This window comes from Brassica napus, chromosome C7 (assembly GCF_020379485.1).
Source record: "Brassica napus cultivar Da-Ae chromosome C7, Da-Ae, whole genome shotgun sequence".
Taxonomy (NCBI): Eukaryota; Viridiplantae; Streptophyta; class Magnoliopsida; order Brassicales; family Brassicaceae; genus Brassica; species Brassica napus.
This window is the reverse complement of record NC_063450.1, coordinates 37,525,158-37,551,150: the sequence shown is the minus strand read 5'-3', so window position 1 is coordinate 37,551,150 and position 25,993 is coordinate 37,525,158. Positions and strand designations below refer to the sequence as shown.

The 25,993-nt window shown below is 39.5% G+C and overlaps 3 protein-coding genes and 2 non-coding genes across 6 annotated transcripts; all 5 read right to left on the bottom strand.

Moving 5' to 3' along the window:
* Positions 1–372: 372 nt before the first annotated feature.
* On the bottom strand, positions 373–1,835 carry LOC106392801 (D-aminoacyl-tRNA deacylase-like). Its single transcript, XM_048762267.1, has 4 exons — positions 842–1,835; positions 693–756; positions 545–597; positions 373–410 (listed from the first exon to the last, which is right to left on the bottom strand). Exons 1-4 carry the CDS (start codon positions 977–979, stop codon positions 396–398), a joined length of 270 nt encoding a protein of 89 aa, XP_048618224.1. The 5' UTR covers positions 980–1,835; the 3' UTR covers positions 373–395.
* Positions 1,836–12,253: 10,418 nt separating this feature from the next.
* On the bottom strand, positions 12,254–12,326 carry TRNAV-UAC. The gene has a single exon. It is a non-coding gene; the product is annotated as a tRNA-Val (tRNA).
* A 2,581-nt stretch (positions 12,327–14,907) lies between these two features.
* On the bottom strand, positions 14,908–16,407 carry LOC106395652 (F-box/FBD/LRR-repeat protein At1g80470). The gene is made up of 3 exons (XM_013836045.3): positions 15,936–16,407; positions 15,756–15,848; positions 14,908–15,680 (listed from the first exon to the last, which is right to left on the bottom strand). The coding sequence occupies exons 1-3, from the start codon at positions 16,005–16,007 to the stop codon at positions 15,429–15,431; spliced, it is 417 nt and encodes a 138-aa protein (XP_013691499.1). The 5' UTR covers positions 16,008–16,407; the 3' UTR covers positions 14,908–15,428.
* Positions 14,910–15,017, bottom strand: LOC125590983. Its single transcript, XR_007326975.1, has one exon. It is a non-coding gene; the product is annotated as a small nucleolar RNA Z279/snoR105/snoR108 (small nucleolar RNA).
* Positions 16,408–17,468: 1,061 nt separating the features above from the next.
* On the bottom strand, positions 17,469–19,074 carry LOC106395751 (chloroplastic import inner membrane translocase subunit HP30-2-like). Of its 2 annotated transcripts, XM_048763709.1 has the most exons (6): positions 18,706–19,074; positions 18,527–18,618; positions 18,146–18,272; positions 17,877–18,025; positions 17,731–17,793; positions 17,469–17,641 (listed from the first exon to the last, which is right to left on the bottom strand). In XM_048763709.1, exons 1-6 carry the CDS (start codon positions 18,769–18,771, stop codon positions 17,614–17,616), a joined length of 525 nt encoding a protein of 174 aa, XP_048619666.1. In that variant the 5' UTR covers positions 18,772–19,074; the 3' UTR covers positions 17,469–17,613. The 2 variants fall into 2 exon arrangements, with proteins under 2 accessions (XP_048619666.1, XP_048619665.1); XM_048763708.1 differs by having other exon boundaries at positions 18,527–19,074.
* Between the last annotated feature and the right edge of the window lie 6,919 nt (positions 19,075–25,993).

The window sequence follows — 25,993 nt, the reverse complement described above, 5'->3', positions numbered from 1 at the left end:
ACTAATATAAAAAGGAAAACTTCAAAACCAATTATTAAATAGAAAATTACCAAAACTCTTAATGTAAAATATCATAATCTATCTAACCATAGTCCAAATTGTTATGAACCAAAAAGCTTACTTCCTTTTAATCTAATCTCTCTTAGAGATTAAGTTAATTCTTGGAAGCTTGTCTATTATTAATAATATGAAACCCTTATATAGAGATACAACTTTGTAGAATATGGAAAACTCTTAAACTAATATAAAAAGGAAAACTTCAAAACCAATTATTAAATAGAAAATTACCAAAACTCTTAATGTAAAATATCCTAATCTATCTAACCATAGTCACGTATCAGGATATATATATACCTGCTCCAGTTCCCCACAGCTTCACCACCTCCAAGCCCAAGTCATACCCACATTAACTGAATCCACATAACACCAACGCTTATAATAAATGAAAGCAAGGTTTAGAATATTGACAAGCAACTTCATAACGAAATAACAACGACATTGTTTCTACCCCTGAAACCAAGTAACAAACTTTTTATTCACTTACAAGAGCCATGACTTGAGCTGCGTCTTGTCTCTTCCAGTATTCCTCTGTACTACCTACATATACACAATAACCAATGATTAAATCAGAGCCTAGAACTTTCCAAACACTCACGAGCTAAGCATACAATGAACAAAAGAAAGAAACTCACCATTCTCCAAAAACATGGTCGGCTTACTAGTTATTGGTCCATGATGAGTACCTTCCAATGTTATCTACACACCCACACACAAAAAAAGCAATCTCCTTCACACTTCATTCTCCACAGAAAAAAACAAAGAAAAAAACAAGAAATGAAACCTCAAACTCAGGAACTAAGCTATAAGCTTCAGCCATTTTCTTCAAGAGGCGAAGCCACGGACCAATTCTAGGGCTCGTCAACGCCGCCCACCCTGGCTTTCCTCCTTGCGGCGGTGTGACAGACTCACAAGCTGTCATCACCTAACCGATCTATCTCAACTTTAATTTACGGTTTAATAATCATAAGGGGTTTGTCCTTATTGCTTTTGTCTTTATCTTGCCAGCTAACGAGTTGTATGCGACCGTTGGTGAACGTCTTTATGTACTGCGTGACTGCATTTGCAGTATCTTATCAAAGAAAGTATTATTCAGCTTATCCCCATTTTCTTTCTAACGCTCCTTGAGCAAAGTTCATACTATCATCATAATCTTGTTCCTTCAAGGTGGTATTTCTATCTCAGATCATTTTCTAGGCTTGATTTATCCATTCTTAAGTTCTCGGTGAACTCTAGTTTGGTTGTTACTCTGTTCTAACGTTTACTATCACATTGGTATCAGAAGTGATCGATTCTCGGATCTACAATGATGGTAGAAACCCGACTCCAGGAGCGTTCGTTGACAGAGCAGGTTGACGAGATCCGGTCCTTACACGACCTCCTCACCGCCGAACTCAAAGCTCGAGCCGATTCTCTGGATTCACGATTCGACAGACTCGAAGCAATGATGTTTAACAACGTATCTCAGCTTCAAGCCGCGGAAAAAGCCCCCTTAGACCCTGGTCCCTCACACCCACCCACGCCCACCCCAAACACACCCAACCACTTCCCAAATCAACCCCCTGACCCACCCGATACCCCTGGCTATTCCGACCATCGTACCGGAAGAACCCCAGCCCCTCACAACGGGCTTTCCTCTCGCCTCTCCAAAATAAAGTTCCCATCTTTTGATGGCTCACACCTCCACGACTGGATCTCAAACTGAGAGCAGTTCTTCGACATCGACGGCACCGCCCCGGAGTTGAAGGTCCGTTTAGCGTCGATGCACCTCACCGGTAAAGCCACCCAATGGCACCACAACTACATGAGCACTCGCTACGGTATCTTTCCTTCATGGACTGAATACATTGTGGCCATCTCTTGCCGTTTCAGCGAGCTCTACGACGACCCATTGGCTGAGTTAGTTGAGTTGAAACAAGGCTCTGACTCGGTAGTTGACTTTCTTGATAAGTTCGAAACCGCTCGGATGCGTCTCGTCCTCCCCGAAGCTCACGCTCTAAGCATCTTCTTGGCCAACCTTGTCCCTTCATACTAGACAGTTTGAGGTCTCTTCAGTGGCTGGTGCTGCAAAAATCGCCACGCTTCATGAATCTTCCCTCCTACACACCCCTAAACCTGCACCAAAGACCCACTTCAATCCTAACTGGAAACAAAACCAAAACACCCACCATAAAACCTCTCCTACCCTAAACCCTTACTCCCCACCCCACCACATAACTTCCTGGACTTGAACGTCGCCAGCGAGATTGGTTGCTTGCTGGAGAAGTCAAAACCAATGGACGCTACAGCTGCAAGTGCAGCAACTTTTCTTGGAAAGTCCAAGGCTACTCCTACACATCTGAGATCCGCACTCTCCCGCTTGACTGCTGGGATTTGGTTCTAGGAGTGCAACCTTTGGGATTTCCTCAACCCACGCATGGAGTTTACACTAAATGTAAAGAAAAATGTACTCAGAGGCGTCACGAAGAACAGTTGCAAAGTCAATCAAGGGCAGTACCTTCAACAAGTTGATGCTGCAACAAACTCAAATAGCTGTTCTTCAGATCAGAGAAATCACCGATGACAACTCACCGAGCCTCAACCCGAGCTGCTTGCTCTCTCATCTTGCTGCACCACACAGTGAAATGGAGACTAACCCCAACCTGCAAGCATTATTGAGTGATTTCTCAACCCTGTTCGACGAACCAGTTGATCTTCCTCCCTTCTGTGATGGTTTCAATCACCGCATTCCACTGGAACCAGGTGCCAATCCAGTAAACCTCAGACCATACCGGTACACGAAATGCTCGACAAAGGGATCATTCATGATCATTCAATGCAGCACAAGCCCCTACGCCTCTCCTGTTGTCTTGGTGAAGAAAAAAGACGGAACTTGGAGGCTCTGTGTAGACTTCAGAGGGCTCAATAAACAAACCATCAAAGATAAGTACCCCATACCTTTGCTGGAGGACTTACTTGATGAGTTGGGCGGTGCAAAATACTGACCTCCGCTCAGGCTTCCACAAGCTCCGAATGTCTACAAAACTGCTTTTAAAACCTACTCAGGACACTACGAATATCTAGTGATGCCTTTCGGCCTCACCAACGCACCTTGCACCTTCCAGAGTTTGATGAATAAGGTATTCGACAAGGTTTTAAGGAAATTCGTCCTTGTGTTCTTCGATGACATTCTTATATACAGTCGCTCCTGGGACGAGCACCTTCAACACCTAAGAGACGTCTTTCAGATCCTCTCACAACATCAGCTGTTTCTCAAACCCTCCAAGTGCACGTTTGGAGAAACAGTTATCGAGTATTTGTGCCACTTTATCTCTGCAGAGAGTGTGAGCACCGATCCTAGCAAGATCAAAACTATCGAGCAGTGGCCAACACCTTCTTCACAGAAGCAACTTTGCAGTTTCTTGGGTCTGGCAAACTATTACAAGCGATTCATTCAAGCATATAGTATCATTGCCAAACCCATGACGTCTCTCCTCAAAAAGGATGGTTTCTGTTGGAACCTCGTTGCAACAAACGCTTTCAACAAGTTAAAAACTACATTAACCACAGCACCTGTCTTGGCATTGCCCAACTTTGCAAAGACCTTTGTGGTGGAAACAGATGCGTTTAACACAGGGATTGGTGCGGTCTTGATGCAAGACAGTCACCCCATCTGTTACATAAGCAGAGCCCTCGGTCCACGCCATCAGGGCATCTCTGTCTACGAGAAAGAACTACTTGCGGTGGTCTATGCTGTGCAAACTTGGAGTGCTTATCTCGCCCATAAACCCTTTATCATCAAGACAGACCAGCAAAGCCTCAAATTCCTGATGGAACAGAAGATGACAACTCCTTTTCAACACATGTGGCTGTCTAAACTAATGGGATACACATTTGAGATTCAGTATAAACAGGGGAAAGAAAACGTTGTTGCTGATGCATTGTTAAGAGTATCTGGTTCTCAACTACTCCATATCACGCTATCGCAATCTCATCATAGTTTCTTCGATTCCATCAAGCTCTTATGGGAAACAGACCCTAATTTGAAGAAGATCATCTCTGAGATGCAAGCAAATAAAGCCTCTCACCCGTCATTTACATTTGTGAATGGTGAATTGCGCAGGAAGGGTAAACTGGTTGTGGGCAACAACGAAGAAACTAAGCTTCACATTCTGAAATGGCTTCACGACTCTGTGATTGGAGGCCATTCCGGTAGAGACACTACGTTGCAAAGAATCAAATCACTCTTCTACTGGCCCCGTATGAATGTGGAGGTACATGCTTATGTTAGAAACTGCGCAGTCTACCAGAAGAACAAGAATGATTTGGCTGCGAAACCTGGCTTACTGCAACCCCTACATGTCCCTAATGGAGTGTGGGAATACATTGGAATGAAATTTATCGAAGGTCTGCCCCCGTCTGGAGGTAAACACTGCATACTGGTTATTGTTGATCGTTTGAGTAAGAATGCACACTTCATCTCTTTGTCTCATCCGTACACGGCCATTGATGTAGCTCAAGCTTACCTTGACAACATCTTCAAGCTCCATGGCTTACCCAAAGACATCGTTAGTGACAGAGACCCAACGTTCCTCAGCGAAGTATGGAGAAAGTTGTTTCGTGTGCAAGGAGTCGACCTGAAGCACTCGACTGCTTACCATCCTCAAACGGATGGCCAAACAGAGGCAACAAACAAAACTCTCGAGACTTACTTACGGTGCATGACCGCTGAAGCACCACAATCTTGGAGCAAGTGGTTTCCTCTCGCCGAGTGGTGGTACAATACAACGTACCATTCAGCTATCAAATGCACCCCTTTTGAGGTGATCTATGGTCAGCCTCCACCAACTCACCTCCCCTATCTTCCGGGTGAGAGCTCCTCTGCAGTAGTAGACCGCAGTATGCAGAAGAGGGAGGAGATCATTAACATGCTTAAGTTTCATCTGCTTCGCGCCCAGAACAGAATGAAGCAATCCGCAGATTCACGCCGCTCTCACAGGGAGTTCAAAGTGGGAGATCACGTCTATCTGAAACTGCAACCTTACCGCCAAAACACCATGAAGAACAGAAACATTCCACACAAGCTGTCTCCTCGCTTCTATGGTCCTTTCCGCGTGTTGGAAAAGGTTGGTCCAGTTGCTTACAAGCTTGCCCTACCCGCTGAAGCAGCTATACATGATATATTTCATGTCAGTTAACTCAAGTTGTGCCCAAACCCACCTACTGCTACACCTATGTTACCACAGTATTGTCAGGAATTGGGAAACTCTAAGGAACCAGACTGTATCTTGGAGAAGAAAATGGTTAAGCATCGCAATGCTTCAGTTACTAAGGTCCTGGTGCAGTGGAAAGGATACCCCCCTGAGCAAGCTACTTGGGAGTTCTATCAGGATTTCATCGCCCAGCATCCGCAGTTTGATCCTTGAGGACAAGGAACTTCTGAACCGGGGAGTAGTGTGACAGACTCACAAGCTGTCATCACCTAACCGATCTATCTCAACTTTAAGTTACGGTTTACGTCGGTTTAATAATCATAAGGGATTTGTCCTTATAGCTTTTGTCTTTATCTTGAACGTCTTTATGTACTGCGTGACTGCATTTGCAGTATCTTATCAAAGAAAGTATTATTCAGCTTATCCCCATTTTCTCTCTAAGGCTCCTTGAGAAAAGTTCATACTATCATCATAATCTTGTTCCTTCAAGGTGGTCTTTCTATCTCAGATCATTTTCTAGGCTTGATTTATCCATTCTTAAGTTCTCGGTGAACTCTAGTTTGGTTGTTACTCTGTTCTAACGTTTACTATAACAGACGGTGATTCTTCTTCCTTCAGGTGAAGCACTCCTACACTCAAATCAACAAAAAGCATTGTCCTTTATACAAAAAGGAGAAGAACCCAGATCGAAAGTTTGGATCTTTAAGCATACCAATGGGGTGAACAGTGAGGGCAGGACGGTTCGAGACGGCGGTGTGACGGCTGAGGAAGATGACTTCGTCAACAGCTATGCTGGCCGCTTCTTCCCACCATGAATCCAGATCGTCTTCCTTCACTATCGATCCGTCGTGTTGGATCACTCTCGTTTGCTTGTTAACGAAACTCTTCATGTCCTGAAGTAAGAATCCGACAAGAAGTTAGTTAGTTCAGACGAGAGAAAAAGCTAAAACGACGGTGGAGAAGGGATAATGACGTTACCGGCGGCAAGATGGGTCCGGCGGTCCATCCCGGCATGGCGAGAAGCGCCGCCGCGGGATTGATTGACGCTGGGTCGGAGGTGGTGGTTACGATCAGTGTCACCGTCTCTCTCTTTGCTAGTGTAACGCGACAAGTGGCGCTTAGAAGCGATTTGATACAAGTTGCGTTTGTTTGGAAACTGAAGCGTATAATGTTTTGGCTGCTTATTTTCAAAACCGTATTTCTGTTATGAACCAGATTGTGGAAGACTAATAACCAAATAAAAAAACCCTAAAACCCTAATCCTAGCTGGCGATCCGACGAACCCTAAACTCCGATCGTGTCTCTTATTCCCGCATCTGTTCCAGCTCGCGTCCCCAATCAGCTTCAGCCCAAGGCGTTCCTGATCCTAGCTCAGACGTTCGTGACCCGAGAGCAGCTCCAGCACGCGACCTCTTTCTCGTTCGCGACAGCATCAGATAGCTCGCGTCCGACGATCAAAGCATTCCTGATCAAGCAACAAAGGACGGCCGCGACCCGATAGAAGCGACTCGATCCATTCCAGCTCGCGTCCCGTTCGTGTCCAGCTCGCGGCTCAACTCCTTTGGTGGTCCGATTCAACAATCATCTAAGGTTAAAAGGTAATTCAAAACCTAAGAACCCATAATCGAACATGGATTGATTGATAAAGAATGAATCCCTAAAACTGTAATCTTTATGAATCAAAACCATAGGGTAATAGATCAAAAATCCTAATTGAGTAAATCGAAGCTCTAAAAGTTCGATACCCCAAACCCTAAATCATGTTCCTACATGATTAAAACCCCAAATCGGTTTTTACAAGTTAAAATCCGATAAACCCTAACCCTATATCTATAAACCCTAAATAATATAAGTATCAGAATTAATTATACTATAATTATCAAATCACATATTAAAACCCTAATCAAATATTTTGAAATCAAAACTGTTTTCGGTTTTGATCATTGAGGTTTTAAATCTGATTGAATCTGATGCTATGTTGCTAGAATTGTTTGACCGTTAAATTGATAGATTTATTTTCTCATCCTGCTTTGTTAATTGTTTATCTGATTTAAAATTGTTTAAACCGACCAGTTTGTTAAAACATTGATTGAATCCGATAGGTTGCTAGCTTGTTTTGCTTATATAATCCGATAGGTTGATAGATTGATTGAGGTTTACTTGTTTAAAATCTGAATGATCTGATTGCATGATTCTTGAGGTTTAATATCATCTGCTAGGATTGATAGTTTTGTAATCTGATATGTTTTAAATAGAAACCCTAAATAATCCGTATGATAGGTTATATTGATCTGATTTGGATGTCTTTGAGAATTGAGAATCCGTATGCTAGGTTGATAGATTCATGATAAAATCTAATGTCTTGAGGTTTAAGATTGTATGCTAAGTTCGATTAAATTGATTGATCTGATTATATGTTTTCGAGGTTTGATAAATTCGAATACTAGATAAATTATTTACACATGGTTTATGCTAAGTACCAATCAGCCTTGAAACTGATTCATTGAAATTCAAGGTTGAAATCTATATTCTAGTATTGCTAAAATCAGCCTTCAAACTGATTCATTGAAATTCATGCTTGAAATCTATATTCTAGTATTGCCAAAATCAGCCTTGAAACTAATTGAGTGATTAATAAATTTTTTTACTAGTCTTGCTAAAATTCATTGATTGTTAAACCCTAATTGCATGATTAATTTAATTCATTTTTGCTAGTCTTGATAAACCATATTATTATGAGCACATAGAAATAGTATTGCCGAGACTTGCTAGAAATTGACTGATTGATTAAATGCCTTTAAGATTGATAGTCTCATTGTACTCACAAGATTGAAATCTAAATTGATTCTTTTTAAGAGTAAGGCCGCATGAAAATTATACCTAAATATTGAGTGATATATGATTTGAGATGTCAAAAATCAACCTGGATTTTGCTGCCCTAAATCTCTCTGGAGATAATTATTTACGGTGGGCATTGGATACAAAGATTATTCTAAAATCAAAAAGACTTGGTGAATGTATCATAGAAGTCAATAATGCCAATGAGAAAAATTGATACATGAAAATATTAATTATTAGCCATCATCTTATTAAGAGTCTCAAAGATCAGTATCTGACTATAGAGAATTCTCTAGACTTTTGGACATAGTTAAAAATCGAGATATGATCACCAAAGAACGGTGTTATTACCAAAGGCCCTATGATTGGAGGAATCCCAGAATCCATGACTATAAGTCCGTGGATGAGTCTATTGCTAGTTGGGCAAAATAATGGATTACTGATGAGAAACAGTGAATTGAGACCTCTTGGATTAACACCATTACCTGATACCAATAAAGCCGCAGAAGAAAAAAAAAAGGTAACCACGTCCAGAATGATAGACCACACAGTCATGGCTGTGGAGAGTGGAAAGGACGTGGCCATGACCACTATAACACATTTAGCCGTGGGAATCACTATGGCAGAGGCTGTGGGTATCAACCCAATTTGAGCCATGGTCAAAGCAGTGGCAATGGTATATCCTTTAAAGCACAAAGCTCGACCAAATCAGTGTGCCATAGATGTGGAATGGGGAACCATTGGGCTAAGATATGACGGACTCCCAAACATTTTTGTGACCTCTATCAAAGAGAGTCTGAAAGGGAAGAATCCTTAAACCCACTTGGTCTATAAAGATGGTGAAAATAATTTCGAACATGATCAAGATGATCTTATGGAATATGAGACTTATTATTGCCTAAAAGAATCAAGTTGATAATCTGATTTCGACATCAAACTTGTGTGATTGCTTTGCTTGTATGCTTTCTCTGATTTTTATCTCCTTGAATTTATTTCTATTACATTGTCTACTTAGATTAAATGAATGAATGATTTTTCTATATGAGTACACTGAAAAACGCCAATATAAGTACTAAAGCAGGTATCGCCAGTCTGAAAGAAGACTATGGCTAGGCTAATATATTATTGCCTAATGGTATGCATCTAGAAATCAGTGATGCCTTATATTCACCCAGCTCTAAGAGCAAGAGCAGTCTATTGAGTTTTAAAAATATAAGAATGAATGGTTTCCATATTGAAACAATGGGCGAAGGAAACAAAGAGTTCCTTCAGATATATGTATAAAATCTCCCAAGACCATAATAAGTCCTAAAGACGATACCTGCATTCTCTACTGACCTAGACTATGCATAGATCAGTATGATAGATGCTAAAAGCCTGCAAAAATATACACTTTATGGCACGACCGGATTGGTCATCCTGGTCCAAACATGATGCAAAAATTGATATTCAAAAGGCACACATTAAAAGATAAGAAGAGTTATCCCAAAGAATCTCATGTGTGTAGCATGTACACAAGGGAAACTCATTAGGCCATCACCAGTAAAACGGCTACGAGCCCCTTTTTTATAAATAAAGACTATATGTCTAGATAATACTGGTGAATACATGTCCCAAGCGTTTAAATGATTATGGTATGTCCATGGGGGTAAGTGTGGACAATTCTGTGATACATGTCTATACCAAGAACGGCTTGGCCGAAATCTTTTAAAACGCAAATAGCTGATTGATAGACCATAACTTATGAGGTCAAAACTCCCATTCACAGCTTGGGTCACACGAAATTTACATGCACCTAAGTTAATACGCATCAGGCCATTTAGTGAGCATAGATATCCCCTATCACAATTATTAACATGTCAAGAGCCAGACATACCCCATCATAAGACATTTGGATGTGCTGTCTATGTACTAATTACTCCACCACAGAGAACTAAGATGGGACCTCAAAAGGAGGATGGGGATATATGTTGGATATGATTCTCCCACAATAATAAAGTACTTTGAGCCAACTATGGGGTGGTTATATTTGAGGCCAGGTACACGGATTATTTTAAGACCAGGAGGAGAAAAAAAATAATAAAGCTGGTAAAAGAATGGTAAAAGAAATAGAATGGAATCAACCATCAATGTCTTGGCAAGATCCTCGGACTAAAGAATGTGAAATAGACGTCCAAAGATTATACATTTATAAAGCTAGCTAATCAAATGCCAGACACATTTGCTGACCCGAAAAAGAATGACTAAGTCATATATAAACCAGCTTGTAAAGCACCAACGAATTTGATGTCCAAGAAGAGACACAGTCAAGTTGCTACAGAGTCTAGACAACGTATGAAACGTGGTAGACCAAATAGGTTCCAAGAGATAAGAATCCTCGGAAACAAAAGAAAGGTGCAGAAAATGATAATCAAAATCCAAATCCGAAGTTAGTAAGGAAACCATCCCAGACATGGAGATAAGGCCGGCCGGCTCTAAGGTACAGGTACCAAAACATGTAGCTTGGGACGCCAAGCTGCAAAGTATTAAAGGTCCTGATAATAATGAATCTCAATCGATTATATCATGTCTGGAACATAATGGAACCAATAAGGAATGTCGACATAAGATGATTTATTTGCATACAAGGTAGCACTTGAATTTATGAATATAAGCGAGGATCATGAACCCACGTCAATATAAGAGTGCGCACTCGTAGAACAGATTGGATTGAATGGAAACGTGGGGTTAAATAATTTAAGGAAGAAAGACGTATTTGGCCATATGATTAAGACACCATATGATGTTAAAACCAGTGGATATAAATGGGTCTTGTGAGGAATAGAAATCGTGAGATATAAAGCTGATGTTGCACAAGGATTCTCACAAAGACCAGTAATAGATTATGAGGAGAAATACTCTCATGTGGTGGATGCAACTACTTTTAGATTTCTCATAAGTCTAGCTATATAAGAGAGAAAATTAGACTTACAGCAAGTTGATGTAATGACTGCATATTTATATGGTCCACTGGATAATTAAAGTGCTAGAGGGTATTGAGCTGAAAGTACAGCAAGTTCTCGAGAACATATTGATAATCATCAAAGTATATGATCTGAATATCCTAGGAACCTGTGGATACAATTTCCCAAACAGTTGAATATCTCAAGAAAGAGTTTGAGATGAAAGATCTTGGAAAACAAAGTTTTGTTTGGGATTACAGCTTGAGTACATTAACAATGAAATCCTTGTGCATCAAATAGTATATACAGAATAGGGTACTCAAGAGATTTAATATGGACTATTCTCACCCATTATCTAGTACATGGACGTGAGATCACTTGTTTTGGACACTGATCCATTCAGTCCAAAGGTGGACGATAAAGAAGTCCATTTAGTCCTGGGATGGACGATGCAGAAGTCTTGTTTTAGACACTGATCTGATTGGTCCATAAGAAGGACGATGAAGAAACCTTTGATTTTGGTTTATTTTATACTAACCAGTCCAAAGAGGGGTTATTTGGTTTTGTTGATTTGTTTTCAGACATGTTATGTTTTACACATAGTGGTACACGCATATCACAGCAACATCATCCAAGATTTCGTGTGTGTGTATTTGAGGTCGATGACTCAATATGTTCGATCAAATTATGGCATGGCCGATGGTAAAGAAGAACCAACTATCATGTTCGAGGACGAAGCATATTCTGCCCAAGATCTTCATCACCCACGGATTGCAGAAAATTGGAGAGGTCCAATGGACCTTCAGTAATGTCCAAATCAGGGGGAGTAATGTGTGTTTTACTCTTTTTCGTTCACCATGGTTTTGTCTCAATTGAGTTTTCCTTGTAAGGTTTTAATGAGTCAACATTAAAGCACATTACAAGCTCTAAATGATTATGGCATCCAAGGGAGAGTGTTATAAACTAGATTGTGGATGACTCATAACCAAGAGATTATGATTTGTAATATTTCCATTTATCTATAACGGTGTAATCTCCTATATAAGGAACCTCTATGTTATGAATAAATATAGATTTTTCCATTACTTTTATAACAATTTCCATATTATTATTTTTAACATTTGGAAACTACTACTGAAAAGTTTATTCTTTGTGTGGCGTACAGGCTAGTTATTAAATTTTGTACAAGGCAGAATCAAAATGTGACTGAATGCAAAAACAAAATGGTGCTGCCCAGGATCGAACTGGAGACCTTTTGCGTGTAAGGCAAACGTGATAACCACTACACCACAGCACCTGATATTTGTATTTGTAGAATAAAAAACGAGTGAGAGTGGTGAAAACAAGACAACAAATGTGTTGGTTTTCATGTATTTTATATTGCTATTTGGCTTGAACGCCGTCTTCTCTGTTTGTTTTGGGCTGCAATGTGTGTGTGGAAGACAACAAATATGAGGTTTTGGAGAAAGCTGGGAAAGCTTTAGTGAGAGTGCAACACTTTCCACGGTTTAATGAAATAGTTTCAAGGGAATGATACATGTGTGTCTGTGAACTGATACATGTGTGTATTTTGGCTTAACTTACAGGTGCAGGAATATATTGAAGCTGCAACGTTTTATAAGTTCTGTTTGTCCTGGAACACTCTCCACTCTCGATGAGCTCAATACCTTTAGAGTCTGCGCCTCTGGGGTGTTTAGACTCTCTTGGTTTTATGTTTTTATCTGTTATAATATCATTATTATTAGTTTTACTGAGCTTTGGTTGGTTATTGTTTGTTTACTTGCACAGTTTGCAGATTTTGACTAGAGAGCTAATGCTGATGGCAATTGCCAGAATATCAAATGGTGAAATAGAATTCGCGCAATGGATTTGCCAGTTTGTCCGAGAGATTCATAGGGGAACTCTTGCTAGTGTCGCGGTGCCACAGATGGAAGGCAATTACTACATGAAATCAAAGACGGAAGTGATGCTTCAAAGTGTGATCAAAACAGAGAATAATATTGCACAAATTTCATATATGCATCTAAGCATCTTAGAAAATGTGTGTGATTCAGTATATTTTCTGCTTCATGCTTGTTTTGTAATTTTTTTGGTATGTCTCAGGAGCTTGCTTTAGCGTTCACGTACGATAATAGTATATTCCGCTGCTTGGAGAAAATGGACCAACGTCATACATAGTGGGAGGTGCTGATGTCGAAGCTGGTATACTTCGAATAATCCCTTCTGCTTAAATTCTACTCTCTGAAATAAGTTAAAGTGACAACTTTATACTATATTGGAGTGTGTGTGAACCAATAATTTATATGCTTCTGGAAATCCTGAAAAGAGTTGAATTGCTTGATTTTTATCAAATATAGTAATTTTGAGACTTTGTAAGTTTGACATTACCTTAAAATTATGTGGAAATTTTCTTCTGTCGTCTTTTTCCCTTCCTTCTTGGAGCAAGAAAAAAAGTTCATAATGTGAACTATATTAGGGGGTTTTCAAGGAATGGAAGCTACAACTCCAAAAGTGGCTATAAATTAGCTGAGACCCGGCAGGAGATGCAGTTGTCTCCCTCTACAGGTCTTCCTCCGATAGAAAAGAGACTGGAAAGACCTTTTGAAGACCAAAACGTCACCCAAGATTAAGCACTTTATTTGGCTGTCAAAAGCAGATTACAGTCAAGGGGGATTCTGTTAGATACGATTTGTTCAAGATGTGTATCAGCAGCTGAGACTATCTGCCACGTCCTTTTCCATTGTGAGGTTGCTAAGAAAGTGTGGACAAGATCCAGATTTCCCTTACCGGCTGGTGGTTTCTCTGTCAACTCTGTGTGGCTCAATTTCTATCATCTTATGTCTGTGAGCAAGAAACTTCCACAAGAGAATGAAGCTCGTCTATCTTTTCCTTGGATCCTTTGGCAAATATTGATAGCTCGCAACTCCTTTTGCTTTGAACAACGGATGATGGATGAGGAATTTATCTTCTCAAAAGCTTCAGAGGAAGCAACTATGTGGTTGAATCTCATACTCACTAGTGAAGATGGTCCATCATCTCAGTCTGAAAATCTTGTGGCAAGAAGTAAATGGCAAAAACCCCCACCTGGAGTTACTAAATGTAATGTAGCGTCATCTTGGGTAGATCCTTTGCAGAAGAGTGGAGCAGCCTGGATTGCTCGAAGTCATACTGGCATACCATTGGTACATAGTAGGAGTGCTGTATCGCCCGTTGGTACAACCTTTGAAGCAGGGTTGCGTGCTCTGTTATGTTCCAGTGAGGACATGCACAACAACTTACATTTCAAAAAGGTAATTTTTGATATCTCTTCTCATCTGGTATTGGAAGCCCTCAATGCCCCTATGTTGTTTCCTAATGTACCTCTGCTCTTATCAAAAACATTACAGTCCTTGCATCAATTTGATCACTGTCAAGTGATGCTAGTTTCGGAGGGGATAAACTCGATAGCCCTCGAGATTGCATCCAGTGTTATTGCAGGTCAGCGTTACCAATCATACATTGCTAGAGGAGGTACTTCTTGGTTGTCTCCTGCTATCAGAACCCCGGCAATGCCGTAGTGCCTGTCATCGTGACTCCTACTTGCTTGAAGGACGTTGCTTCCTTATGGAGGTGTTTTGAGTTTTTAAACTGATAAACTTTGGCCTTATGGCATCTATTGATGTTTCTATTTGTACTTGTTGAACCCAACTCTTTGTTTTGGATCAAGTCCTTGACAAAAAAAAGAACTATATTATATTTATTTTTACGTTTCCTTGTTATATTATTACTATATAGAAAACTTAAAAAGAAATTTCTAGCTATTTCTTTTAAATATTTTATTTTAAAAAAAAATAAGAAAAAAAGTTAAAAAAAATTAAAAAAAAAAGTTTGAAACAAGAGAGGGATCAGATGATAAGAAAATTGGAGCGTCCAATTGTCGTAAAAAGGTTTGAGCGGAACGCTCTTCACGCAATAAAATATGCGAGATTAAACCCAATCCTCACTTCCCCTTTAAACCTGAAGGATCATATTTTATAAGTCCCGCACTTGTTCTTCTTTTATACGCACACTAGTTATCATACGGCTCCCTACACACTCGATGTGGGACAATTTGACACTAGCGTGTAAATCTTTTAGTTTCCTTCTCACTTCCGTCTATTAGATGGAAAGTCTCTGATTCGCCTGGAGGGTTACAAGCTACAACGACCTGCTGTGCAAGTGTCAGTTTTAATAGAAGGCTAATTATTGAGTCTGATAGAGAGCAAACTCCTAAAGAAGGCAAATTGAATGAACTGATAACATCTAGGTCGAACCTAGGAAACCTGAAGCCATGCCCACACACATAAAAAAAAGCTATAAAAGATATAATACTGCTTAAGTATAGGTTGGATTCATTCTTCATCTTGTCTACGAATGTGGCTCAACCAATGACAATGTTGCACCTTCTAGACTTTCTTTGAACCTTTTTTATTTTCTTGACGATGTCAAGGAATCTCTCGCTTCGAGTAAGTTCTTCAGAACACGGCAATTCCTCAGAAACTGCTAATGTCATCTGGCTTGATGTTCTCGTTGTGACTGGTGTCGAAAGCTGAACATACATGAGGGCTGATACAAAACATGGTGGCACATAAGAGAGTTTTATTGGCCATGCCTCTATTTTGAACTCAAATTCCTGACAATAAACAAAGAGATAGTTAAGTGTCATGTGATATGAAAAATTTACATACAATAATTAAATGAGACTCACCACGACCAGTGTGTAGGGCAGCAACTTAGAAACACTTCCGATTGTCCCAAGACAGGTTAGAGAACTGAGGTAACGCTTCCAATTTTGAGTAAGCTTGGATATGTCACAATCAAAATCGAATCATAATCATGCATTAATTTGTAGTATATTGTTATTGCATCAACCATATGTGTGTGTTACCTCTAGAGTATCAGAAGAGATCTTCATGCCACTGACTTTGGATATTCCATATTTGTCATGCCATATTGTCATGTTGTTTCCAACATAAGAAGGTAATAAGGAAATAAAAAAAACAAATTACTTCACATGTCAAAAGGGTGTGGTTTAAAATGAATTCATGATGTGTGCATGTAACTCTTGCGTGTCTACAAAGACGTAAAAAATACTTTCAGATATCACTAAGAATGTAAATAAAAGGTTTTGTCACAAATTCTCCTGGGCTGATATTTATGAAATTTACCCTAAAAATATCTTCATTCTTAATAACTTTAAGATTATCTCATCAGTATTTTAGAAATTCTCAAATGAGGTTTCTCTTTTTCTTTCTTACATTTATTATTTTTTTATTTTAATCTATATTATTAAAAGAGAAGTATCCATTTGAAAATGTTCTTACTTCATTAATTAAACTCTTTTTTTTTGTCTTTTTCAGTTGCATTTATGAAATATCATAAAACGAATAAAACTGTCTAATTTATTACTTGTCTTTTTAGTTGCATTAATGAAATATGCTTAAATGAATTTAAACTTCCTATTTTATCGTTTATCTTTTTCATTTACCTTAATGAAATATCCTTAAATAAATTTGGACATAATGTCATTTAATCAACCAAAAAAACTCATGAGTTATCCTTACGTGCATAATTTTAATAATGGATATTTTTAAAAACGTGCATCATTAAAATGTTACCTAAAACATGCAGCACTAATATATAACATGCATCAATAAAACTAGAATTTGACTCACATATGTACGGATATTATTGTCAGTTGATTAAATTTAAAAATAATTATTTATTCAAAAAATATTTAAGAATGACTATGTTTTTAAAAATTATATGGTATTATTTTCTCATAACTCATTTGTCATTTGATAAATTGTTAGAAAGAAAATTTTAGCATAAATAACTCAGTTGTCATTTGCTAAATTTATGGTTTTTATTTATATTTTTTATTATTTAATTATAATATTTTCATTTTATATTTGAAAGATAAATGAATTTTCTTTCGAACAATATTTTTGTAAATGTATTTTTTAAAAAATAATCAATTAAAATTGTTATTATCATTGAATATCATTATTTTTGACATAATTTGAGTTTTCGTTTACATCAAAACTTATCATATTTTAGGATAATTTTAATTTAAAATGTAATTTTCATATTTTTCAAACAAATTCTAAAAATATTTTTTAAATACTTTGTTATAATTGTTAAAAAAATATTGAGTTTCATTTCAAATAAAAAGGTAAAGATATTAAAAATATTCTAATTATAATATGTAAAATTTAATATAGTTTTAAGAAAATGGTCAAAATAAAAAAAAATTACACATAAAATAATCATGATTTTTGTTAACTGGGCGGATCATTATTTATATGATATCGCACACGAAAAAAAAATTTCTGTTTTTAAAATTATCTAACTAACTCTATACTCATTTTTTTATATTTTTTATATGATATCACACATTCGTAAAAAAATAGATAGTTTAAGATGCAAAAAAAAATATTTACTTAATGAATATAATATGAACGAATATTACAAATACATCATTTAATAAAATAAATAATTAAAAACAGAAAATTCATACCCGCGCGTCTAGTTATATAATTATTTGGGTCAGTTTACTGCTTTCCTCACTTGCGGTTTACCATCTTATGGTACCTGCACTCAAAACAACAGAGCATGGTTTGGATCCAATTCATATCTTTGACCCATGTAAGAGTAGAGAAGCTTGTGATTTGTGAACAAACCTCTTGATATGATCTAGTATCAAAAGCCTTGCCCCTGGTGGAATGGTCACTTCTTTTAGGTCACTGGATTCAGAAGAAATGGGATTAGTTTATAGTTGCTACATAATAAACTCAAGCTTGAAGCTTAAAGGAGATGTATATGTAACCTGTCAGTGAGCAATGGTAAGGTGTAATCGGTGAGATGTCCCTTCTTGAAATTCTTCTCGTAATCCTCAAGGCTTAACTTCGATAGCATAGCTCTTGCCTCTGTGTAAAAGGAGTCTTGGGCATTGCGCGATCTGATTATTTCATAACCCTGATAGGAAAAACAAAAAATAACGAAAAAAAACAAAAAAAAACGGATTAAATAAGAAGAAGGTATACACTAGTAGAGTATTCATGAATCCCGTGAGGGCCGACATAAACAGTCGATCACCTTATACACTGTTCCTGACATAACAACAGCGGAGCCCGCAGCGGTGAGGAGTGCGTGTGCAGGTCGTACTTTAAAGCCTTGGCTCACAAAAGAGTATGCCAACCCAGCACCTGATCCTGAGACCAAGCTGCAAAGTTTTATAAACATAAAACAGGGTTTCATCAATCAATATCACCCAAAGAACATGTCTTGAAAAATATATCAGCATTAGAGAAACAACTTGAAGATTCTCAGCTAAGGAAAGTGTAACACATTGACTAGGAAACAAAAGTCTCTAGTAAAAAAGTAAACTTGAAGATTCTCAGCTAAGGAAAAATACAGACTCTGTACTCAGACAAGGAAACATAAAAAGGTAAAGTTTGGAAAAGAATGAAACTTTACTGATTCGTAAGATCATCTTTGCCTCTGGTTACTCTCATTATCGAATCGATTCCACATGCTGCAGCGGCAAATGTTGAATAGTCCCGAGCGAACTGATTCACGAAACCCATTTCTCTTTGATTATAAAGCACATTACTTCGGGAAATGGGGTTGTAGGGTTTTATGAAGATGAACAAAACCTGAGTTCGACTCAGTGATCCTAGGGCTCGAGGGTAACGCCTCGCCAGTGGGGCCATGATAACCATTCCTACTATACCGCCGACACCCCCTAATGCGGTAACTATGACGGCTTTTTTGAGCTTGTTAAGAGTCGGATTCTTCTTCGGCGAGGAATTAACGCACTATCACCATCATATCTCCGCTGCCGCTGCCGGTGTCTCGCCTCCCCTCCGTTGATCGCCATTGTTCTTTTTTTTTCTGCTTTGTCTTCACTTGGTTTATTTATAAAAAGAGTTCTAACTGGCTTCCCAACTTACTTTTGTTCTATTTATTTCATACTATGTAAATATTTATTTATAATTATATAAGTGATCAACAGATCTCTACCCGCAAGAATGCCCCTCCACCCACGTGACATCGTTTTCGTCTCTTGGACCTGAAGAAACTGAGCAGAACCGCAATATTTCCCTTTCAAGACCCACGCCAGTAAGCAATCAGGTTTAGTGATGATTCGCCACGCTTGTTTCGCAAGAAGAGCAGTGTTGAAGGCCTGAATGTCGCGAATGCCCAGACCTCCCAGCACTTTTGGCTTGGTAAGTTTGCTCCAAGCTACCATGCACATTTTTTTCTTCTCCGGGGAAGAATCCCACCAAAATCTGGTCAAGGTAGACTGAATGCGGATGCAGAGACTGATCGGGAGGAGGAAACAAGTCATTGCGTGGGAGGGAACCGCTGAAAGAACTGACTTTAGCATAACGAGCTTCCCCGCACTCGAGGGATGCCTCGACGACCAGGACGCAGCATTCACCCTGATACGATCAACAATGATAGTGAAGAGATCCTTTTTGCGTCGTCCGAAGTGCTCAGGGAGACCCAAGTACTTGCCCGTTCCTCGTTCTTTCTCTATCCCGAGGTACAATTTAACACGTTGCCGTATTACCTGCAGGGTCTTTGCGGAAAAAGAAATAGAGGATTTTGATGCGTTAATTAGCTGACCGGACGACATCCTATACTTCTGAAGAATGTCCATAAGTGTCGAGCAACTTTCCTCATCAGTATTGAGGAAGAACATGGTGTCGTCTGCAAACAACAAATGGTTTAGCCGAGGGGCAGACGTTGACACACCAAGCCCGGCTAGATGTCCGCTGCGCTGTGCTCGTTTGCATAGACACGATAGAACCTCTCCACAGAGAATAAAAATGTACGGAGAGAGTGGGTCGCCTTGTCGTATGCCTCTAGTTGGTACGACTCTCCCATGAGCAGAATCGTTAACCAAGAAGGAGTATGTTACCGATGATATGCATTGCATGATCAGATGAACTAGACCTGTCGCGAAGCCGAACCGAAGCAAGACTGTCTCGATGAACTTCCATTCAAGGCAATCATATGAACTCATGTCGGTTTTCACCGCCATGGAGCAATTGATCACCGCCTCTGATGCCTTGAGGGTATGAAGGATCTCGTGTGTAATCAAAATGTTGTCGGAGATGGCTCAACCAGGAACAAACGCTGATTGGGTCTCTGAGATGATGTCCTGTAGAGTCGGTTTGAGACGTAGAGATAAAATCTTCGTGATGACTTTGTATGAAACTTTACACAAAGCGATCGGCCTGTAATCAGCCACCACTTTCGCACTAGTCGACTTCGGGATCAGCCTAATGTATGTAGTGTTTGTCTCGTCTGGCATAATACCTGTGCGGAAGAACGCTTGCACCTCCAAGATCAGGGAGGGTCCAATAGTACTCTAGTTGGAGTGGAAGAACCTCGCGGAGAACCCATCTGGACCTGGCGCCTTGTCCGGATGTATTAGGAACAAGGCTTGTCTGATCTTCGTCGCCTCTGGAATGGCCCCGAGTCGACTGTTAGCCTCGTCCGATATACTAGGAGAGATTGTTGTGGAGACAATATCTGACGTGGTGGTCGCAGAGGCGCCTGAGCAGCTGTCGGAGGTAAAGATGTTGTCAAAATACGATGAGATTTGCCCGGCTATCTGATCTTCCTCAAAATAAGCTTTCCCATCGGAGCCCTCCAGCACGCCCAGCACTGACATTCTGTTGCGTGCTCTGCACCCTTTGGCAATTGCATGGAAATAACCTGAATTTTTAACACCCGCAGAGAGCCACATGATACGGCTTCGTTGGCGCCAAAATTCCTCTTCTTCCTTGTATGCAAGGCACAGCTTAGCGTTCAAAGAGGCAAGGAGTGAATCATCTCCATTGGGGTCAGACGTGGCAGTCTCAAGGCTTTGTTTGAGGTTGTTGATTGTCTCTTTGCTGTTGAAAGACTGTTCCCGAGTCCAGTCGGAGATTGCTCTGTTGAGAGTTTAGCATCCATCGTCAAGGTGGGTTCTGCGTTCCATACTTCAGCAATGAGGCTTTTCTTATCTTTCAGCCTGCAGTCATATCTGAAGAGGCGATTTCGTCTTCGGTTTGATGAATCAAATACCGTGATCAGTGGTCTATGATCAGACGTATCGAAGTATAGGTAGTGACATCTTCCCGTTGGAAAGCGATCAGACCAAGCGGGGTTCACTAAGGCTCGGTCGAGTCTGCAGCACATAAGGTGCGTTCGTCATCTTGCTCGCCACAAGAGAGGGATACCAGTGTGCTTGAGGTCGAAAAGGTCACAGCTGGTTAGCATGCTGCAAAACGCACCAAAGGAGCCTTCAGCTCTTTTCGGGCCGCCAGATTTTTCACTATTATCGACGATCTCGTTGAAGTCTCTAACAAGAATCCAAGGAGAGAGTTCCTTGTCAGCGAGAATGAGATGAGAATATCCCATATAGCAGAACGGTGTGGTGCTTCTGGCGCTCCATAAACAAAAGTAGCCAAAAAAGTTTTTCCTTTATATGAGATGATCGTATCAATTACATTTTTTGAGGAATACAATATTTGAAGATCAATGTCTTGCTTCCAGAAGAGACGAGCAAGTCTAGCACTATTAGGTCTCTCTGAGGTCTCTGTATCTTGACTTTCGGTTTCTGCTACTAAAGGATTGTGTTGTCTTTTACCAAGAATGACATTTAGGAACAAAAGATAAATCCAAAGTACAATACATGCGCTGTGTACTTGTAGAGCAAACTTCTCATTCAGCACAATGATCTTACTATATATAGCACACACGCATCTTATGATATCACTACAAGAAAACACACCGAATTCCGACGGAGGTTCCGACGGACACCAAGGTCGTCGGACATTTGTGACGGAATACTGACAAATTTCCGACCAAATCCAAAAAAATTAAGTCGTCGGAATTCCATCGGCTATTTCCGTCGGAATTCCGACGAAATATGGTTCGTCGGAATTTTCCGACGACTTTTCAACGACATTCCGATAAAAAATGTAACCGTTGTAGTCGTCGGAAGTTCGTCGGTATATTCCGACGAATTTCCGACGACATTCCGATTAACAGCAAAGTCGTCAGAATTCCTTCGGTATTTTCCGACGGAATTCCGACGAACCATGTGACCGTTGCCGATAAATATATATGACCGTTGTATAGCCGTTTGAGATTGGACAATACCGACGGAATTCCGACGGACTGCTTTACATCCGTCGGAATTTCGTCGGAAAGTCGTCGGAGGTCCGTAACCAATTTCCTATAAATACAACCCCTCCTCATTCAACTCATTCACACTTCATTCTCTCTTCATTCTCTTTAGTCATAACAATTCCGTGAAAATCATGTCTTCAGGAGTTTATTATCGTTCGTGGATGGATAAACCTCATTTGGATCCGAACACCAATTTGCTTACGGAAGAATACGTTCAAGGGATTGGAGAATTCATGAGGCTTGTTCAACAGCAACCGGATGCAAAAAGTGGTATGTTAAGATGTCCCTGCTCTTCTTGCAATAATAATAAGGTTATAAAAGAATTTGATGTTTGGACTCATTTGTATATGAAAGGGTTTTCACGTAATTATAAAGTTTGGTACCTTCATGGGGAAACTGGTTATGAATATGGTAGTACTAGCGAACCTCAGCCTGTTAGTGAACCTCAGCCTGATATTAGGTTAGAAGAATCTAGAACGGATATAGATTATGGTGTAGGTACTGAGCAGATGGTACATGATCATTATAGAGGGGAAGAACCAAACCCCGAATCTAGGAGATTTTTTGACATGTTGGATGCAGGAAAACAACCTTTGTATCAAAATTGTAGAGATGGTCATTCAGTCTTATCATCTGCAACTAGATTAATGGGTATTAAGACAGACTATAATTTGGCTGAAGAATGTATGGATGCGATTACTGATTTTGTCAAAGGTATTCTACCTGAGGATAACCTTGCACCGGGTTCATACTACGAGGTTCAGAAACTTGTTGCAGGTCTTCAACTACCGTATGAAGTGATAGATGTATGTATTGACAACTGCATGATCTACTGGAGAGCGGATGAGACACGGAATGTATGCAAATTTTGTGGGAAACCTCGTTATCAGGAGACGAGGGGAAGAGTTCCGATCCCATTCAAAAGAATGTGGTATTTGCCTTTGACGGAAAGATTGAAGAGGTTGTATCAGTGTGAGCGCACAGCAAAAGCAATGAGATGGCATGCAGAGCATTCCACAAATGGTGAGATTAGACATCCTTCAGATGCAAAGGCTTGGAAACATTTCCAGTCAACATATCCAGAATTTGCGGAAGAGAGAAGAAATGTTTATCTTGGATTATCTACTGATGGTTTCAGCCCATTTGGAAAGCATGGAAGGCAGTATTCTCTATGGCCAGTTATTGTGACACCGTACAACTTACGGCCGAGCTTGTGCATGCGACGAGAGTTTTTGTTTCTCTCAATTCTCGTCCCCGGGCCAGATCATCCTAAAAGATCACTAGATGTGTTTCTTCAACCACTAATATATGAGTTGCAACAACTATGGGCGCATGGTTTTGAGACATACGATGTTTCGCGCAAAGAAAACTTTCAGATGCGGGCAGTACTTATGTGGACAATAAGTGACTTTCCAGCATATGGTATGTTATCTGGATGGACAACACATGGGAAGCTATCATGTCCATATTGTCAAGATGACACAGATGCTTTCCAACTAAAGAACGGAAAGAAAACGTGTTGGTTTGACTGTCACAGACGATTTCTACCACCTGATCATCCATACCGCAGGAGTAAGACTTCGTTTACGAAGAACAAGCAGGTGTTTGATGGTCCACCTGAGGAAGTTAGTGGGAAAGATTTGTTGAAGCAGTTTAGGTATTTTGATGCAGAAAGGACGCCAGATGTAGGTGGACATGAAAACATTCGAGTCAATGCGGTTGGAGAGCTACATAACTGGCACAAAAAGAGTATTTTCTGGGATCTGCCATATTGGGAGAGTCATCTATTGCGGCATAATTTAGATGTCATGCATATTGAGAAGAACTTCTTCGATAATCTGATGAACACAGTCCTTAACATCCAAGGTAAAACGAAGGATAATTTGAAGTCAAGGTTGGATTTAGTCGATATTTGTGATCGTTCTGAACTTCACGTTGATGAGAACGGTACGGCCCCTTTTCCCATTTATCGGCTAGATGGTGCTAGAAAAGAAGAGTTCTTTGATTGGATTACAGAAAAAGTGAAATTTCCTGACGGATATGCATCAAATTTGGGGAACTGCGTTGATAGAAGCGAATGAAAGTTTACTGGCTTGAAGAGTCATGATTGTCATGTAATTATGCAGCGCCTCCTTCCGTTTGCTTTTTCAGCATTATTGCCACGTAATGTTCATGAAGCAATTGCAGGTATATTATATTTTTACAATTTAATTTATTTTTATGTTTAACAATTATGCTTATAAAAACTTAATACTTACGAAAATTATGTTTTTTATCTATGTAGGGATTAGTGTTTTCTTCCGCGACTTATGCAGCAGAGTAGTGACTGAAGAGGGTATTAATAATTTGAAGACAAACGCCCTAGTCAGCATGTGCAACCTTGAGAAGATATTTCCTCCATCATTCTTTGATGTAATGGAACATCTTGCTATTCATCTCGCAAGAGAATTGGAACTTGGTGGTCCTGTGCTGTACAGATGGATGTTTTTTTTAAGCGTTATATGCATCATCTGAAGAAGATGGTCAAAAATCAAAGCAGGGTGGAAGGATCTATAGTGGCACAGGTGATCAATGAAGAAACTGCAATCTTTGCTGAAAATTATTTTCCACCAGAAGTGCATACAAAACACCGAAGACCTGCTCGGCATGATGATAGAGGGGAGAGAGCAACATATCATGTTACTGTCCCAAGCATGTTCAAGGAAATAGGACGACTTAGTGGAAAATTCACGAAGCGGAGACTTACGGACACTGAGCACGCTCATTTGCAAACATATTTGCTCACCAACTGTGAAGATGTTCTACAATATGAGAGGTAAAAATATTTATTCATTTATTGTTAGATTAATATTCAATAAATTTATTTCATATTGATAATATTTTTGTATATAGTGTATATATGGCGGAGTTGCGTATGACTCACAGGCATGCAACAGAAGATGAGCTTCGACAACTTAGAGATAACGGATTTGCTGCGTGGCTTCGTAGTTATGTGAGTCATATATCATATTACCCTATGCAAATGATTAGTTTAAATTTAATATATATAAACTAATTAATTTTGCAATCATATATGTTTTTTTTTTATAGGTGAATGATGGTTTGGCCAGAGGTCTTGTGTTCGATGATTGGATACGCGAATTTGTGCAGGGACCAAACTATGTGGTCAAATCATATCCTAAATTTTGTACGCGAGGATATGCATTCACAAGGAAAGGTCATTCTAAGACAACATATGATGCTGGTGTTTCATCTTCTTCTGGTGACGATGTCTACTACGGCAACATAAAAGAAATATTGGAAATCCAATTTCCTGGAATGGTTGGATTGCGTTGTGTAGTATTCTATTGTGATTGGTATGACACCACCCCAGATAGAGGAGTGAAGATTGATGCGTTTGGTGTTACATCAGTTCATTCGCGGCGGAAACTTCAATATTATGATCCCTTCATTCTTGGTTCGCAAGCTGATCAGGTATGTCAATCTATTCATAATTTTTTACCAATATAATTAATTAATGTTATATATTTTACTAATACTTGTATAATTGATATGTATAGGTGTGCTACATCAGTTACCCTCGGGTGACGTACAGAGACGATCCATGGGTTACTGTAACGCAAATCAACCCAAGAGGACGAGTGGATGGAACTTCTGATGATGATGAACCATTGCAACCAGAGTCTACCAGCAACGCCCAGGCAGTTGAAGATTTGGAAAATGTTCAACTCGTTGAGAATTTGACTGTGTTTG